Source organism: Kryptolebias marmoratus, linkage group LG19 (genome assembly GCF_001649575.2).
Source record: "Kryptolebias marmoratus isolate JLee-2015 linkage group LG19, ASM164957v2, whole genome shotgun sequence".
NCBI lineage: Eukaryota > Metazoa > Chordata > Actinopteri > Cyprinodontiformes > Rivulidae > Kryptolebias > Kryptolebias marmoratus.
The window spans coordinates 2,465,358-2,481,576 of NC_051448.1; the positions used below are offsets into that span (position 1 = coordinate 2,465,358).

Genomic DNA, 16,219 nt, shown 5'->3' on the forward strand with positions numbered 1-16,219 from the left:
CGTGAACTTAGTGGACATCTGCTGATACTGAGACATCAAGTTGTTTAATCTGTGGAGACAAAGACTGCTTCCCTGCGTCCAACTCCTGAACACCCGGAAGGCAGTCACAATCGTGGGGGATGCTAGCCATCCTGCCCATACACTGTTCAGCGTCCTGCCATCCGGGAAAAGATACAGAAGCCTCCGCTCCCGCACCACCAGACTCTCCAACAGTTTCATCCACCAGGCTGTGAGGATGCTGAACTCCCTCCCCTCAGCATCAAGCGGCTGAGAAGAAGATGGGACAACCCCCCCGACCAACACCACAACACCAGATCTGTTGCACAACCAACACCAGAGAACCAGAGGACCAGAACTGCTGTTAAGAAGATGGGATCCCCCCACCCCCGTCTGACCAACACCAGAACACCAGAACTCTTGCTCAACCAACACCAGAACTCTTGCACAACACCAGACTTTTGCACAGCACTAGAACTTTGCACAACTGCCTTACCTCCAAACACAGGGGACAAACTTTGCACTATTGCCACTTGCACAACATGACATGACCACTACTAGAATGCACTCTACGCTACACTCAACACTCTACTCTCTACTACCTCTGTAATTACTCTAAACTCACAATGTGAAATACTTTGTTGTCCTGAGTACTTGAATCTGTGTTAGTAATTAGTTTTAGTTCTATGTATGTAGTGTCAGTAAATGTCTTTTCTGTATCACCGCGGGATGGTGAAAACGTAATTTCGATTCCTTTGCATGTCTGCACACGTAAAGAAATTGACAAATAAAGCTGACTTGACTTGACTTGACTTGTTTTGAAGAAATCTGTTATAATGCTCTGTCAGATCTGATTATTAGTGATATCATTCTGGAGACGAACAGCTTAAACACCCCTATAACACCAAGAATAAACAATTCTTTTATTTAATGGAATTAAACCGGCTGAATTGAAATGTTTCTGTGAAATAAGATGATAAACCTCATCAGGAGCTTATTATCTTGGCTGTTGCTGGTAATTTGGGGTGTCGGGACACTTTTAATCGACTTTAACCTCGTCGAGCTCTTTCTCTGTGCAGGATGGACTCAGTCCAGTCCGTCGCTTGTCTCTGAGCCTGTTTGTGGTGCTCAAGCTTCAGTTGTTTGACTTGTTTCTGCTTTTTGCCTGTGACGAGGTTTTGTTGGCGTCTTCAAGCCTCTGAGGTCTTTGTTCTCAGCCAAACAAAGGTTGTGAGTCTTTGTCTGAAGGTCTCTTTCACGAGTGATGGCAGGATGGATGAGAGATGGAGGAAACCCCAGAGCACCTCGGGATCCCCAGGAGGAGCTGGAGCTCGTCTCTGGGTTTTCCTCCGGGACCGGACCATGTTTCACAGTCGTCTGTCCACACTTCTGTCTGTTTCTTTTTGGGCAATAATCTGAAACCACAAACCAAAATCCGCTCCCTGTGTTTTGTGTCTTTCCTGTTCAGATATCTGTTATCTTTTACAACATGTCTGACCTGCAGAACAAACAAGACTTTCTCTCGTTGTTGTGTCTGTGTATTCTGTCCTCCCTGATCTCTCTTGGATCCGTACGAGACAGTATCTGTGTAATTTTGGCCCTGGGGCTTCGGGTTTTATCCGGAGCTGTGGTCATCTCTGAGCCCACCCTGGGAACATCTGTGGCAGCTGGTTTCACCCTCAGGAGAAGAGCTTCACAGCTGAAAACCCTCTGGGGCTGCAGATAGACAGCTTTCAGACCAGAAGGCAAATTATGGGGTTTGTTTATGGAGACATTGTTGTAGAAAGAGAGCCTGCAGTCTTCTCCTCTCTTGTCCTTGGTTTACTTTCATTATTAAACTCATATAACAATACTGATTAAAGCATCTGTGACACAGATAATAATTATATGTTCAGTGCCTCCTAACTGATCAGATTAATGGAACTATCTGTGATGTACTGATAAACTTTAGATTTAAAGCAAAGATTCAGTCTAATATGTTGCTTTTCCGCCTCAGAAAGATCCGTGTTTGCGTACGAGTGAAGTCATTTATTTGGTCTTTTATAAAAATGCTACTGACAGAGACAATGGAGGGTTTTCTTTCTGGTAAATGAATCCTGCTGCCGTGCGTCCTCGCCTGCCCGTCTCTTTGTGCGCTGGACTGTGGCGATAAGGCAGCCAGGCTCTCCTGAGACCCATCTGTGGGGCTGATTCCCCTCACTCCGGTAATAACAGCCACTGTCTGCTGTGATTAATTGGGTTTTGTGTAGCTGAAGCTAATTTTAGCTGGAAGTCTGTTTTGCTAATTTAAAGGTCTGTCTTAAGGAGACGAGCTGAGATTCTTTCATTCAGGTAGATTTTTGGCAGCTAGCTGTAGCTCTCTTATTGTGGACAGACATTCAAGTGAAGGACCAGTTTGGTTGTTATTCCTTATATTTCCCCATGCCTTCCTGAAGTCCGTGTTGTGGTGAACTTTCTGCCATCCTGCTCGCAGCTTCTCGACATGAAGGTGTTTGTGGAAACGGACTCGGACATCCGCCTGATCCGGAGGCTAAAGAGGGACGTCTCGCAGCGAGGGCGGGACATTAACGGCGTCATCAAACAGTACAACAAGTTTGTGAAACCGGCGTTCGAGCAGTACATCGAGCCCACGGTGCAGGTTGCTGACATCGTGGTGCCTAAAGGTCAGTCGTCCCTGATTTACATCCAAAAATGAATTATAGGAACCGTTCTGTTTATACCAGAGTGGTGTAGTGATGTTTTTCCTGAAGCTGAACTTTATTTGGTAAATCTCTGGTTAATTTCGGCTGCTTGTTTGCAGGTGGAGAGAACTTTGTAGCTTTAGATCTGATCGTTCAGCACGTTCACAGTCAGCTGGAAAAGGTAAAGATTCCCGATACTTCCTCACCTTGTGTGTCTGTTTTTACTGACTCAGCTGAAGCTTTACTTTATCTTTGGTATTTCAACACTCCTGTTGGTCAATCTGTGGAGGTTTTTCCCCTGTTTGCAAAGTGCTGCTTCAGCGCCTGCGCTGATAAACAAGGAGCTGTTTGTTTTCCAGAGTCGGCACTTCCTGCTGCTGTAAAAGCACAGAAAATGTAAACAAAGAGTTTTTATGGTGATCAGATCCATCTGCTGTCAGGAAACAGGAGCTGCTTCAGAAAGTGAGGATATATGTGAACATGATGAGAGAGAAACACAAGTTACCTCACAGCGTGAAATAATCCGTGGTGGACAAAGTATTCAACTACAGTACTTGAGTAAAAGTATTGATACTCATGGTCAAATCCCACTCAACTACGGTCAAAAATGTCTACACCACCTGGAAAGAACTTCAGCAGAAAAATGACACAAATAATAAGGATTTATTTATCTAAAAACCCACCAAACTAGAGAGTCTTGGTTCTCCTCACAGTTTCACTCTGGAGCCGAGGTTAAAGGTTGAATCTGTCCACGAAGTAACGACCAGCTGCCTGGAAATGTAGTGGAGGGAAAGTTACAAGTTCCCCCCCCAAAAAATTACTCAAGTAAAGTAAAGATTCTCAAAAAATGTACTTAAGTACAGTGATCAAGTAAATGTACTCTGTTACTGTCCACCACTGGATATAATACACATTACACAGGTATTTGTGCTGAGCTCTTACAGTAGAGACGTCATCAGAAAGATGGCTCACACATTTCGTTTGTTTGCTGTTTCAGGTTGGGTTTTGGCTGTCTACATGAAAAACACCCTGTTTTTATTTATTATATGTAACATCAGCAAGGAAGCAACAGCTTTACTGTTCAGCAGCACATTCAGGCCCGTGGACGATCGTTTAGGTCCTCAAGATGATGAAATTTTCCTAAAATCAAACCTAATCTTCATTTTTACACGTTTCCCCTCCCAGCCTGCCTCGCCTTGTTATTAATTTTCCTCCTGAGCTTCATTGACCTCGATAAGACGAGTCTTTGGTAGTTACCTGAGATTAATGACGCTGGAAGCTGCTGTCATCCGCTCACTTTGAGCTGCAGCGAACGGCTCCACCCTCAGCACGTTCATTCATTCATTCATTCATTCATTCATCCATTCATTCATTCATCCATTCATGGCCGCCAGCAGAAACACAGGATGGAACATGAATGAGAGCATGAAACTGATCTGATCAGCTGCTCGTTGCAAAAAGAGTTTCTTCAGTCTGACTCTAATCATTCATTTTCTTAATGCAGTTCCTCGATAATCTAACTTTTATAAACATTTTAAAGAGGTTCTGATTGGACTGAAACAGGAAGTTTGTCCTCGATTACATGAATCTGTGTTAGCTAAATAACAAAAACAACCTCCACAGTAAAATCATCAGCATTATAAATGACCTTCAGATGATTTGACCCTTTATATATATTTATTTTTTTCTCCTTTGGTTTTAAGTCGAACTGCCTTATAAAATAATTCAGCGTTTTACTGGTTTTGTTTGCAGAATAAAAAGAAACGGTCTCATGCTCAGTAAAATGTGATAAATGATGCTGTTGAACTTTGTTCAGCCAGACATGAAATTAACATTCATGCTTGAGTGCAGAGATCCGTGTGTTTTAGCAGACAAACCTTTATTTTTGCTTTCTGTCATAGCTCTCACGCTGTGTTTTGTGTGTGTGTGTGTGTGTCTTCGTACGTGCACGCCCGTCCTCCCCTGGCTGAATGCTGGGTGACCGTCCCAGCGTGAGATCAATGTGAGGTACGACTGTCATTTCAGCATCACTTTCACTCCTCCTTCCTGGTCAGTGATGTCCTCAGCCTGTTTCAGCTAAACTCCACCTGAAAACAGGAAAAAATAACAACTTCTGTGTTTTTCTTCTGTTCAACTTCAATAAGAAGCTAATTTACCAGCATGAGCTGAACTATAATACACAAATAAAAAGTAGAAATGGGCGAAAAGATGAGAGGTTCCTGCAAAAAACAATCTTTGTTCCAAATGGGAACCAAACTGAAACAAAACAATGAGTCTCTGTAGAAGATAATAGTTAATGATTGTGTCTGTGGCTGTTTCAGAGGTTTGAATCTTTAACATTTCCTTTGAGTTTTGAAGATGTTTGAGGAATCTGTGCAACAAATTTTATCTCTAAATAGTTGCAGACTCATCGCGGGTGTCTCAAAGCCTTCTTGAACCCTTCTGAGTTCTTTTTTTTTTTTATCATTTCTGGTGCATTAAAGCTGTTTTCTGACAGCTGCAGGGGAGGAAATGTCCAGATCTGATCCAAATCTTCATTTTTAAAATGTACTCCAGTCGTGGGAATGGCTGCGCAGGTGGGTACAAAATGAACGAAATAACGTCCACGGCCTGGAATACACATAAAAACAGGCCGTGATTTTCACAAAGGCAGTATTTAGTGAGACTGCAGCTTATTTCTGGTCAGTGAGATGCTTCCTCCCGTCAGCACCGGTGACGTCTTTAATGCACCTGCAGGTAACAGAAGCTGCCGAGCTGCGAGGACAGATTCAGCTCACCTTCGTTTGTTTTTATTTGTTGGTTGGACACAGGAAGAGCTGAGGCTGCAGCGGATGTTGGTGCTGTTCTCAGCAACCGTCACACCTTAAACCCGTCTTCAGCCAGAGTTAGACAAGGTTTTTATTTCTCTGGATCTCCTGGAATCAAACCAACGACTGATAGTCTTCAGAGTTTGTCGGGTGTTTGGGTCGATCGCCCAGCCGAGGATGATCCCTTGTAAGGTCAAAGGTCAGATAAGAAGCAGGTTTGGTTTCCAGATCCGAGTTAGGCGTTCAGATGGATTGAATAACGGTGACACTTGGAGGGTTTAGTGTTTTCTGAGGTGGTGCTTGTTCTGAAAGGTTTAGAGGAAAAAAGAGGAAACTTTTTTGTGTAAAACTTTTATCATCATGACTTCTGTCTTTGTTTGCTTTTTGTCCCTGCAGCCGTGTTCACACCAGAACCAGCGGTCCTGCTGCTGCTTCACAACTTCTGATTAATGTACAGAAAGGAGGAAAATCCTTCAAACTGTTCAGACAGGAACTAAGAAAATATGAATAATTTTAAGCAGACAGTGAGTTAATCTGGATTACAGCCTTTTTATGACTCAGATTAATTAAAGTTTTGAAGTTTGGAGCCGTTTCTCAGAGCAGAACTGGGAAGGATTTCTTCCTCGTTGCCCAGCAGCTCTTCTTCCTCTCTGTAGATTTCTTTGTCCTTTCTCATTTTTCTTCTTCTATCTCTTCCTCTCCTTCCTTCCCTCTCGAATCCCAACAAATGAATCTTTCTGCAGAGGAAGCTCCGCTGGGATATGTGAGGCCCGCCTCTTGTAGTTGTAGTTTGAAAGCACCGTTTGTAGTTCTTTTAATGCACTCTGGTTTGACATATTTGTGTTAATGTGTTGTGTGTCTTTTAACTGTTTGTCATCTTTAACAGTTTTTGTGAGGAACTCTGGATGACAGCAGCTGGTTTTAGTTTTGTTCTTTAAAATCAAAGCATGCCTTGTTTCCTGTAGAAGCTGAGCTCATGTCAGACAGAAAGCAGCAGCAGCTTCTCTCTAACATCAGCATGTTTGGCTGCAGACTGGAAGGATTGTCTTGTTCTGCCTTTTGTGTCTGAGGTTTGATTTGGAAAAACTTAAAGCCCCAAACTTCATGTTCTCCTTAAACATCTCTGTCATCTAACTCTAAATTCTACCAGGTGGAAGTTTTAAAATGATGTCACTGAGTCTGTATCCCTCTGGGCTGCGACCGAATTGTTAGAAAATAAACACATTTTTCCTTGGAATCCCTCTAATATGGTGCTCATGTTTACTTCCAAACAAACTGAAACTGCTGATGAATTCTGACAGAATTCTTTCAGAAAACACGAAGAAATTATTTATCACTTTAGTCTCAAAGTGTCTCTGTTTTTGTGTCCGGTCAGTTTTTCAAAAGGTCACCAAATCCTCCCAGATTGTCTCACATTTCGGACGCATGGAAACTAAACAGAGACGAGTTTGTTTTCCTACGAATCCAGCAGTCACAGCCCAGGGAGATACAAGATTCAGACTTTTCTTTTACTCAAAAAGAAAGCTCTTATCTTTGGGAAAACCTGAACCTTTTTTTATTTAAAACACCAAGCAGGTTTTATATTATTAAATCTGTCAGAACTGCGTTCATCTGCAGCAGGGGTGTCCAATCCTGGTCCTCAGGGCCTCCATCCTGCAGGTTTTACTTGCTCCTCTGCTCCAACACACCTGATTTGAACCAATGGGTGATTAACAGGCTTCTGCAGAACATGAAGAAGTGATTTAACCTCTGAATCAGGTGTTGGAGCAGAGAAACAAGGAAAACATGGAGGATGGTGGCCCTGAGGACCAGGATTGGAGACCCCTGCTTTAGACATTCAGACTCATGTAGGGTTGCAGGTTTTATAGATGTCTGCGTCACAGCTGATCACATGATCAGATGATGAAAGGAAAGGCCGTCGATGTGGACGGGTCTTTGCACGAGACAATAAGAGCGCGTTGAATGGAGTAGAGCTGTAAACCTGCAGAATGTTACATAAAGTCTGCAAGTTTTCAGCCGCAAGTTGGTCCGACTCTAAATCACACGAAGCTTTATATTTTATTATAAATGGAAACAGTTCAACCAAATGAGCCTCATTTAGTTCTGAAGAAGACTTCAGTCCTGGTCTGAAAACAGGACAGCTTGTTTTTCATCACGTTTGAAGCTGACTGATAATAAATTTTCAGTTCTGATAAAACATGCAGGCCCATAAACAGGTAGAAATGTTAACAGTCTGGAAATGCTTCATTATTCAACTACTCATCAGCAGCAGCACCTGGAACTCTGAATATCATCATTATAATTAGCTAAAACCATCCTGCTTTTATTTTTATACATATACACAAAGAAAAATGTTTTTTTAAACATCAGCCCCAAATTCAGTTTGCTGGTTAACATTTGTTCAGTTTAAGCCACGAATCCTGGTTCTGTCAGGTTTTAATGAGGATTTATTAAGCATTAAAGGGAGGAGTCAAACATCTGCTGCAGAAAGAATCATCTGTTCAGCCAATTAGATCATATTAGCCCAAACTCTCCTCCTCCAGATTGAATATTTACTCTGGACACGGACAGCAGAGATCTTTAAGATACGCAGACGGTTTGGTTCACCTCCACTGAGACAGCCGGAAGCATCAGGAAGCAGAACATCTCAAACCTGCAGGAAACTTTTCCACATGTCGGAGGAAAGTCTCTGAGTTTGTGTGAATGTTTGTCAGCAGATCGGCTCTGGCCTCGGCTCACCAGGGTCAGCCTTTACCCAAAACCCTCAGCGTGATGGAGAGCACGCCGCAGGTCCGTGGCATGCACACCATCATCAGGTCAGGACACACACACACACACACACACACACAGGGTCTCAATGCCTCCTCGTCACCTCTGTGTGTGTTTGTTTAGGAACAAGGAGACGAACCGAGACGAGTTCATCTTCTACTCCAAGAGATTAATGAGGCTGCTGATCGAGCACGCGCTCTCCTTCCTGCCGCTCAAGGTCAGTTTTTTTAGGATGAGCATCTTTTATTTCCACCTGTGGACCCGAAGTGATGCTTTAATTACAGCAGAAACAAACCTGAGTTTCAGTCCTCCTTGTTTGTCCTCCATGTCCTGTCCAGCCCGTTTCCGTGGAAACGCCTCAGGGTACCACCTATGACGGAAAGAGGCTGAGCGGCAAAAGAGTGAGTCTGTGAATTCATTTGGTTTTAATGCATCACATCAAATTAAATTAAATCAACGAGACTTCGAGCCTCAGAGATTCATGTAATTAAACTAAGAGAACGTTTTGAGACGGTTTGGAGACTCAAAGGAGATCCTGGTTTCTGCAGAGTGAAGGATTGTGGGTATTCAGTTAGAACTGAAGGCCGTACTCGCAGTATAAAAACCCAACAAGCAGGTTTTTCTTCACTATGACTTTTATATTTTCAGTCACAGAGAAAAGCTTCAGGATTCTAACGTTCCACATGGTCTGATTTTAATTTGTTCCCTTCAGATCACCGGCGTCTCCATCCTGAGGGCCGGGGAGACCATGGAGCAGGCTCTGATGGCCGTCTGTAAAGACATCCGGCTGGGAAAGATCCTCATTCAGACCAACCACGACACCGGAGAGCCAGAGGTTTGTGTTTGAACCCCCTCCCGTGGTGAGGCAGGACGCCTGAACATCTGCAGCCCTGATCCTGTTTCTGACTTCCTCCCCCAGCTGCACTACCTGCGTCTGCCCAAAGACATCAGCGAGGACTACGTCATCCTGATGGACAGCACCGTGTCCACCGGAGCTGCAGCTCTCATGGCCGTCAGGGTTCTGCTGGTGGGTCTTTAGATCAGGGGATTTATCGTAAACTAAACGTTTTCTGTGGAAACCGAGTGAAGCCGAGCGCTGAACGACAGAGAAAAACAAGCTAAAAACTGAAGCAGCTGGAGGGACCAAAAGGAGCAAAACAGCTGAAACTGGTGCAAATTAAAGCTAAAATAAGCAAAATAGCTGCTAAAATGAACAAATGAGGTGCTAAACTTGGCAAAGGAAAAACTGAAATTAGCAAAATTGTATTTTAAAGAAGCAAAAAGGTAAAAGTGGTCTAAGAAGACAAAAAGCAGGCAGTTTACTGATTTCCAAACAAACTCAAGAGATCTTTTATTTGAAAATTAGATCAATGTTAAAAGTAAAAAAGCTACAAAGAACAAATCGTAGCTGAACGTTTGGATTTATGAACGGGTGAAATAAAGCCTCAAACCTCTGAGTTCATGATGCTGAAGCTAAATCCTCCGGGTCTCGTTGTGAAGGACCACGACGTCGCGGAGGACAAGATCTTCCTGCTGTCCCTGCTGATGGCGGAGACGGGCGTCCACTCGGTGGCGTACGCCTTCCCTAAGGTCCGCATCATCAGCACCGCCGTGGACAAGGAGGTGAACGAGCAGTTCCACATCATCCCGGGGATCGGTGAGGAGTCTCAGCTACTTCAGCTCAACGTCTGCAGAAACTTTGGATCTGCCGGGAATTAATTTGGTCTTTGCTAAAAAAAAGAAGTGAAATCTTTCAGAGTTTCTGGTTCTTTGTTGAGAATAAATGATTGTTTTTGTTTGTTTGTTTCAGGTAATTTTGGAGATCGATACTTCGGCACCGACGCTCCGTCAGACTGGTGTGAAAGTGACGACGGGATGGACCTCTGAGGAGGGAACGATGTGAAATCACAGATCTGGGGAGGAACCATTTCCTGCTGAAGCCTCCACAGGAAGTTTTACTGACAGAAACTTCGGACTTCTCCGCTTTAAAGGGACCAAAGTTTGGTTTGTTTCGTTTCACACTCACACCTAGACTTCCTCCAAAAAGATTATCTCACATAAACTTGAATTCTTCCCCCGGTTTTTAAAAAAGGCGGAATCCTAAACTACGTCTCGTGGCATTAATCACGTTTCCTCTGATGCTTTTGGTGAAACATTAGCTTTTGTGCTGTCGGTTTACTAGAAAAGCATCAAAATCCGTAAATTTCTTCAGGGATTTTTTGCACAGAAAGTCTCTTTAGGCTGGATTAAATTATTTAATTTAACTCCAGGAGAGCTGCTCTTATAAATCAGATTAAAGCTCCGTTTTAATTCATTCAGTGGTCAAATATCGTGATGATTTAATTTGTTTTGCACAAATATGTTGCGTCAAATATTGCAACTCTTAAATGTTGTAAAGTAATATATGAAGCCCAGGTGACGGAGTGGTTTTAGTTTAAAGTGTTTCAAATGTTCTTGTCTCAGGCAACTTTCACCAAAAGGGACAACAATGATAAATACTTGAAAAAGCTGACTGAATAATCATAAAATAAAAGGGTCAAACGTCCTAAATCATTTATATATTTATTCCTTTTTTTATTTCTTAAAGCAATAACTTCAGCATCATCTGTGACAGAAATCAGGTCAAAATGTGGAAAAAGGAAAAGGTTTAGTTAGTTTTACTGCAGAAGCTGAAATCGTTTTACTCTTTTCTGTTCTCATTTTTAAAAATAGTTTTATGATTTAAAACAAAACTGTCTCCCAGGGGTTCTGTTAAATCTGCAGCCCCAGTTCTGAAAAGGTTTCAACGGATAAAATGTAAATAAAAACAAAAAGCGATGATGTCATAAACCCGTATTTTATCCACGACGGAACAAAGTAAACAGATCAAATGTTGGAAATAAGAAGCTGTAGTTTGTTTGTTTTCTAAAATAAAGTAAATTGAAGTTTGATGGCAGCAACACGTCCCAATAAAGGAACACTAATGCACCCCCATACCATCAGAGAGGCAGAGAGCGTTGCTAAATTCTACCTTTAACTGACCCTGGAACAACTTTTTTTGTGATGTGTTGTTGCCACAAAATTCAAATTTACCTCATGTTTTCCAACAACAAAGAACAGTTTTTTTAGTTTTAATATTTGATGTTTTTATTTTATATTTTATTGAGGACACATCGGGACAGATGTCCCGCTCACAGCCATCTGCATCTGTAACAAGTCTCCAACCAAACCAGGATTATGAGCTACAACATTTAATTTCTCTTTGGGATTAACTGAGTATTTATAAATTGAATTAAATTATGTTCCATTGTGAACAAAATCTGGGTTTATGAGATTTACAAATCATCACATTTTGTTTTTATTTGCGTTTTACGCGACATCCAAGCTGGGGTTGTAATTTAACATCAGCTCAGATTGTGTTTGGAAACTAATTTGCTCATTTTTGGGTCATGTTTTGTGTTTATTTATTGTTGTTTACAAGGAATCAGCATTTCCCACATGTATTTAACTCATACACAAAATATTTCCATGTCTTCCGGTGCTTCTGCAGACATGTATTTAATCCAGGTCATCAGTTAAACGAGCATTGAGAAGGTAGTGTTCACTTCAGGTGTTCTTCTGCTCAGAGGCCTTTCTACTGTACCTGCCGTTAAAGGTAAACTTTCCATTTTAAGATGTTTTCTCTGTAAACAACCTCTGTTTACATCCAGCTGTTGCCAAGTTTATGCAAATATCTGAGTTATTCAGAAATGTGTTTAATTAAAAGCAAAATGCAACAAATTACTTGAAAGGAATCCCAGCTTACTGTGGATCTCGTTACCTCACATTTCATTGCAGAATGATGCCATAATGTTCAGTAAGCGGCGCCCCACAGAGGTTCGGTTTAGGTGCTTTTATTAATTTTAACAGCTGTTTAAGCTGTAATGAACAGATGTTGCTTTTGTTTTTGTAAGTGCCACTTACAGAATAAATAAATACTTGAAAACAAATCTGCTTTTTGTTGTGAGTTATACCAGGTTTGTCCACCTGGGGGCAGCAGAGCCTACATGTGTTGTTTACAGCGGATGGTGCGTTTGGGTGCCGCAGGATATTAAATTATTGAAACATTAATGAAACGTTTTTACATAATAACAATGTTCTTTTTCAAATTTCCATAACAATAATGCAGTAAACTGTTGTAGACATAAAGGTTTTTTGTGGTCTTGGCACAACTGGAGCCCAGGTTAATTTATCAACAGTTTCAGGAGTAAATATACTAATATATTTTATTTAATTACTAAATAAAAATACGTGACATGGTTAAAGATATTCTTCCAAACTTAACAATTTAAGGGTTATTTTATCTGAAAAGTAATCTCTGATTTGAAACCTTAAAAAAACAGGTGATGTGGGACCGTGAAGGCATCTCTTAACTCCTCTAAACGCAGGTCTGGTGTTCCTAATAGGCAATTACGGATTTTATTACTCTTTAAAATGACTTTGAACGCAACACGGTCAGCGATAAAGCTGCTTTAGTCTTTGTGGTACAAAATAAATAAATACATAAAACGTAGCTTTCTTTTATTATGTGAAACTTTTTGGGGTGATCGTTATTTATACACATTTGTCCTCTAGAGGGCAGCACTTGTCACATTTAGTTTACAGCGGAAGTGACGCACTTATGATGGTACGTTTAGGTACCGTAGAAAGAAATGTCTGAAGCTGAAGATTTGTATTTTTTCCTGCTTAATAAAACAATGTATGCTTTTTAATATTTTCAAAAATATTATTATATGACCTTTTCTTTACTTTAGAGTACAGAACGGCGTTTTTTGTGGTTCTGCGAAAGCTGAAGCACAGGTTGAATTGTCAAATATTCCATAAAATCTCGAATATAAAACAATTATATTTAAAAGTTACCTATAAGGGAGAATACGTGCTACCGTTAGTAAGAAAAAATATTTGAAACTTCAAGATGTAAGTGTTTTCGTTTGTGTTGAAAGGTACATTTTTCAGGAACATTAAAAGTCGGAGATGACGTGGAACCGTGAAGGCATCTCTAACGCCGGGCACACAAACAGGCATGTAGGCATTTTACTTACCAGTTTCTTTGTACATGACTTTAAATGCAACACGGCTAGCTGTGAAGCTAACATGTTGATTTGGACGGTTTAATTTAGTTATGAAGGTGGAATTTATGCACGGACACTACAAAAAAACGGTACCAAACATCCATTTACGTCTTACGAATCTTTTAACACTTCACTGAGCTAAAGTTACAAGTTTTTTAAAGGACTTATTTGTTTGTTAAAGTGTGTTTGGTCAGTTAGTGCTAATCTGCTGCTCTGCTGTTCCATTAACTTAATTAGTAGCACGAGATCGCTCGTGACGCCGAAACTCTCATTAAGCAATGGAAGATTTAAGGTTTTTATGAATATTATTAAAGTATGTTTGAATTTACGCAACAGTTTGTGACTAAGTCTTAGTTATTTAAATGTAATATTCAATTCGGCTTTACAAAAACGTACTTAAACATGAAATTTAACATTTTTTTGTAATATATTCAGTTGATAGTTTAGTTAAAGGCAGTGGTTTGTAGGGTTTTTGAAAAGTAATTGCTTTGGTTTTAACTCCGAAAGTTAACTTAATATTAGAGACTTGTAAAACAAATACACTATTTTAATTGGTATTCAAACATTAATAGATAAGGTTGATTTGGGTCACATTGCCTGCAGATGAGTGTTAGCTTTGTGGGAAAATCATGATTATTTTTTGCAGTGACACTTTAATGTTTGTGTTTAATTGTATTTTTTTTTTCTAGGAGTTAAAATGGCAGGCCTGTGGAGATCCTACCAGGTTTTAATGACCAAATACCCCTGGACGGTCCAGATAGTCACTGCTGGTAGGAACATTTCTGTATAATATTATTATAATATTTCTAACATCTGTTTGTATGCATTTAGGTAACAGATACTTTCTATTATTTGTTATTTGTTTGATATTAGATGAGTTTCAACACACGGCTTGAAAAATGTTGACCTCCTGGTCAGTTTTTAACCTTTGCTCCAGTTTAGTTTACCTCAGTTTCAGAACAAACAGAGCAAATTAAGGTTAAAATGTAAAATATAACCTAATGTTTGGGTTTGTTTTTATTATATTACTCAATTAAAATTCTGTGTCAGTCAAAATGCACAATTATTAACATGCTTTGGCTCTTGTAGCTGTAAAAAATAGTTGTTTTTTTGTTGTTACGAACATTTAGCTGGTGAATTAAGCTTTCTGCTTACTGATAAGTGGTAAAAACATAATTCAATGTAAGCTTATTTGTCTATTATTTATCATAAAAATGACTGAATGTGTGGCGTTAAAGCATAGTGTGTTTTTTAGCAGCCTGTTGTTGAAACGAGGAATTAAAAACAACCAAACGAGCACAAAAAGTTGCTTCTTAGAAGCCTGTGTTTGTGTATTTTAATAACATGCAGTCTTAATAGAGAATCAAACTGTCTTTGTGACATATATTCTGTAAATTTAATAAATGTTCTTGTTTTTTTGTTTTAAAGAAAATTCACTAAAACTAAACCAGTTCTCCTGAATGTGTAGTTCCTCCTTTTGGCCACCAGGTGGAGACAAAGTTCTGACTTTCAGAGATCTTCCCTCACATTAAAATCTTTATTCTGGGATTTTTAGTTTTTAGTTTATTTTCCTGAACAATCTTTTTGTGTCAGAAAACCTGATGATGCTCATATTTTCAGATCTGATCTTATGTTAGTGTTAAAAGAAACATTTTATTAAAACCTCATCAGAAACTCAAGACTCTTAAATAATATTTGATGTTTATTTAATTGTTTATTATTATAAGGTTTTGAGTTGGTTAAATGAAGCTTTTTTGGATCATTTTGACCACTTTTTATTTTCCTTTTTCACTCTAACAAACACTGACATCATTCTCCTGCATAAAGTTATGAAATTAGTGTTTTTAAATCAATAATTCAAACATTTAAAATCTAAATATCTTGTTTATTAGACTTGTTTGGAGAGATAAATAATCATTTGTGTATTTCAGGTCAAACATGAAAACAACATGTGGTTTAAAGCGGTGGATTACAGGATTTATTTTATACTTTTAATTAAACCCAAACCACACTGCAGATGGTGTATAAAGGAAGTTAACTGTCTGCAGGCCTGTCGTAGTCAACAGTTCACATTTAATCACAATTATTATAGGTTATTTTGATCAAATTACCTGAAAACGTCAAACTGACTGGTTCAGTTTTCCTCTTTCGTGGTGCTTTAGCTGTTTCTTTATTTATGCTCCTGTATTTATTTCCATGAAGTGTTTGTTTTTCTCTGAGTGACAGAATAAAGTTCCTTTTTTTTTTGTTTTACTGTCCGTCCATCTGTGAGTCAAACCCGACAGGAAGTGCTTTGATTTACTGGCCTGAAGGTCTCCGGGTGACATTTTCTTTTTGTTTCCGTCCTCCCACCTTAAACACGTTTATTAGTTTCTCTGCCAGGAGAAGGTTACGTCTCTTTCAGCTCCTGCTGCTCTGCGCCGTTGGTTTTATCTGAGGATGTTTTTCTTCTTTTAAAGATGTTTTACGACAAAAAGCTGCGCTGAATGTGGGAATCGGCAGCTGCGGATTCGTTCAAAATGATAACAAATATTAATCAATAAAAAGGTTAAAGGAAACCACAGGAAGTGTTCACCAGTTAGCTTTTTACTGACTTATTTTTAGTCACTTCTGCTGTTTTTGTTGGTAAACAAATACAAAAAGGACACCTCAGTGTGAGATTTTTTTTCTTACGTTATGATTCTACCTCTCTCTGGGCTGCCACCTTATCGTGGTGGAGGGGTTTGAGTGTCCCAATGATCCTAGGAGCTATGCTGTCAGGGGCTTCATGCCCCTAGTAGGGTCACCCAAGGCAGACAGGTCCTAGGTGAGGGGCCAGACGAAGTGCAGCCCAAAGACCCCTTATGATGAACATAAATATTGGACACAGTGTTCC

General features: G+C 40.1%; 2 protein-coding genes across 3 annotated transcripts in view; both read left to right on the forward strand.

The window, feature by feature from the left end:
• si:ch211-243j20.2 (uridine-cytidine kinase-like 1) overlaps nucleotides 1–12,222 on the forward strand; it is a 19,841-nt gene extending 7,619 nt beyond the window's left edge. Inside the window, exons 6-15 of one of the 2 annotated variants that reach the window (XM_017434925.3) lie at nucleotides 2,471–2,660; nucleotides 2,798–2,859; nucleotides 4,669–4,685; nucleotides 8,203–8,301; nucleotides 8,378–8,471; nucleotides 8,593–8,655; nucleotides 8,967–9,089; nucleotides 9,174–9,281; nucleotides 9,755–9,911; nucleotides 10,065–12,222. In XM_017434925.3, the coding sequence (XP_017290414.1) occupies nucleotides 2,471–2,660; nucleotides 2,798–2,859; nucleotides 4,669–4,685; nucleotides 8,203–8,301; nucleotides 8,378–8,471; nucleotides 8,593–8,655; nucleotides 8,967–9,089; nucleotides 9,174–9,281; nucleotides 9,755–9,911; nucleotides 10,065–10,141 (990 nt within the window). In that variant the 3' untranslated portion in view covers nucleotides 10,142–12,222. Of the gene's footprint in view, nucleotides 1–2,470; nucleotides 2,661–2,797; nucleotides 2,860–4,668; nucleotides 4,686–6,228; nucleotides 6,249–8,202; nucleotides 8,302–8,377; nucleotides 8,472–8,592; nucleotides 8,656–8,966; nucleotides 9,090–9,173; nucleotides 9,282–9,754; nucleotides 9,912–10,064 lie in introns of both variants that reach the window. The other variant, XM_017434924.3, reaches the window with a different exon arrangement.
• Nucleotides 12,223–13,278: 1,056 nt separating this feature from the next.
• The window catches only part of mpv17 (mitochondrial inner membrane protein MPV17), a 15,080-nt gene continuing 12,139 nt past the window's right edge, over nucleotides 13,279–16,219 (forward strand). The window contains exons 1-2 of the mRNA XM_017434931.3: nucleotides 13,279–13,433; nucleotides 14,034–14,114. Coding sequence (XP_017290420.1) covers nucleotides 14,042–14,114 — 73 coding nt within the window. The 5' untranslated portion in view covers nucleotides 13,279–13,433; nucleotides 14,034–14,041. The remainder of the gene's footprint in view (nucleotides 13,434–14,033; nucleotides 14,115–16,219) is intronic.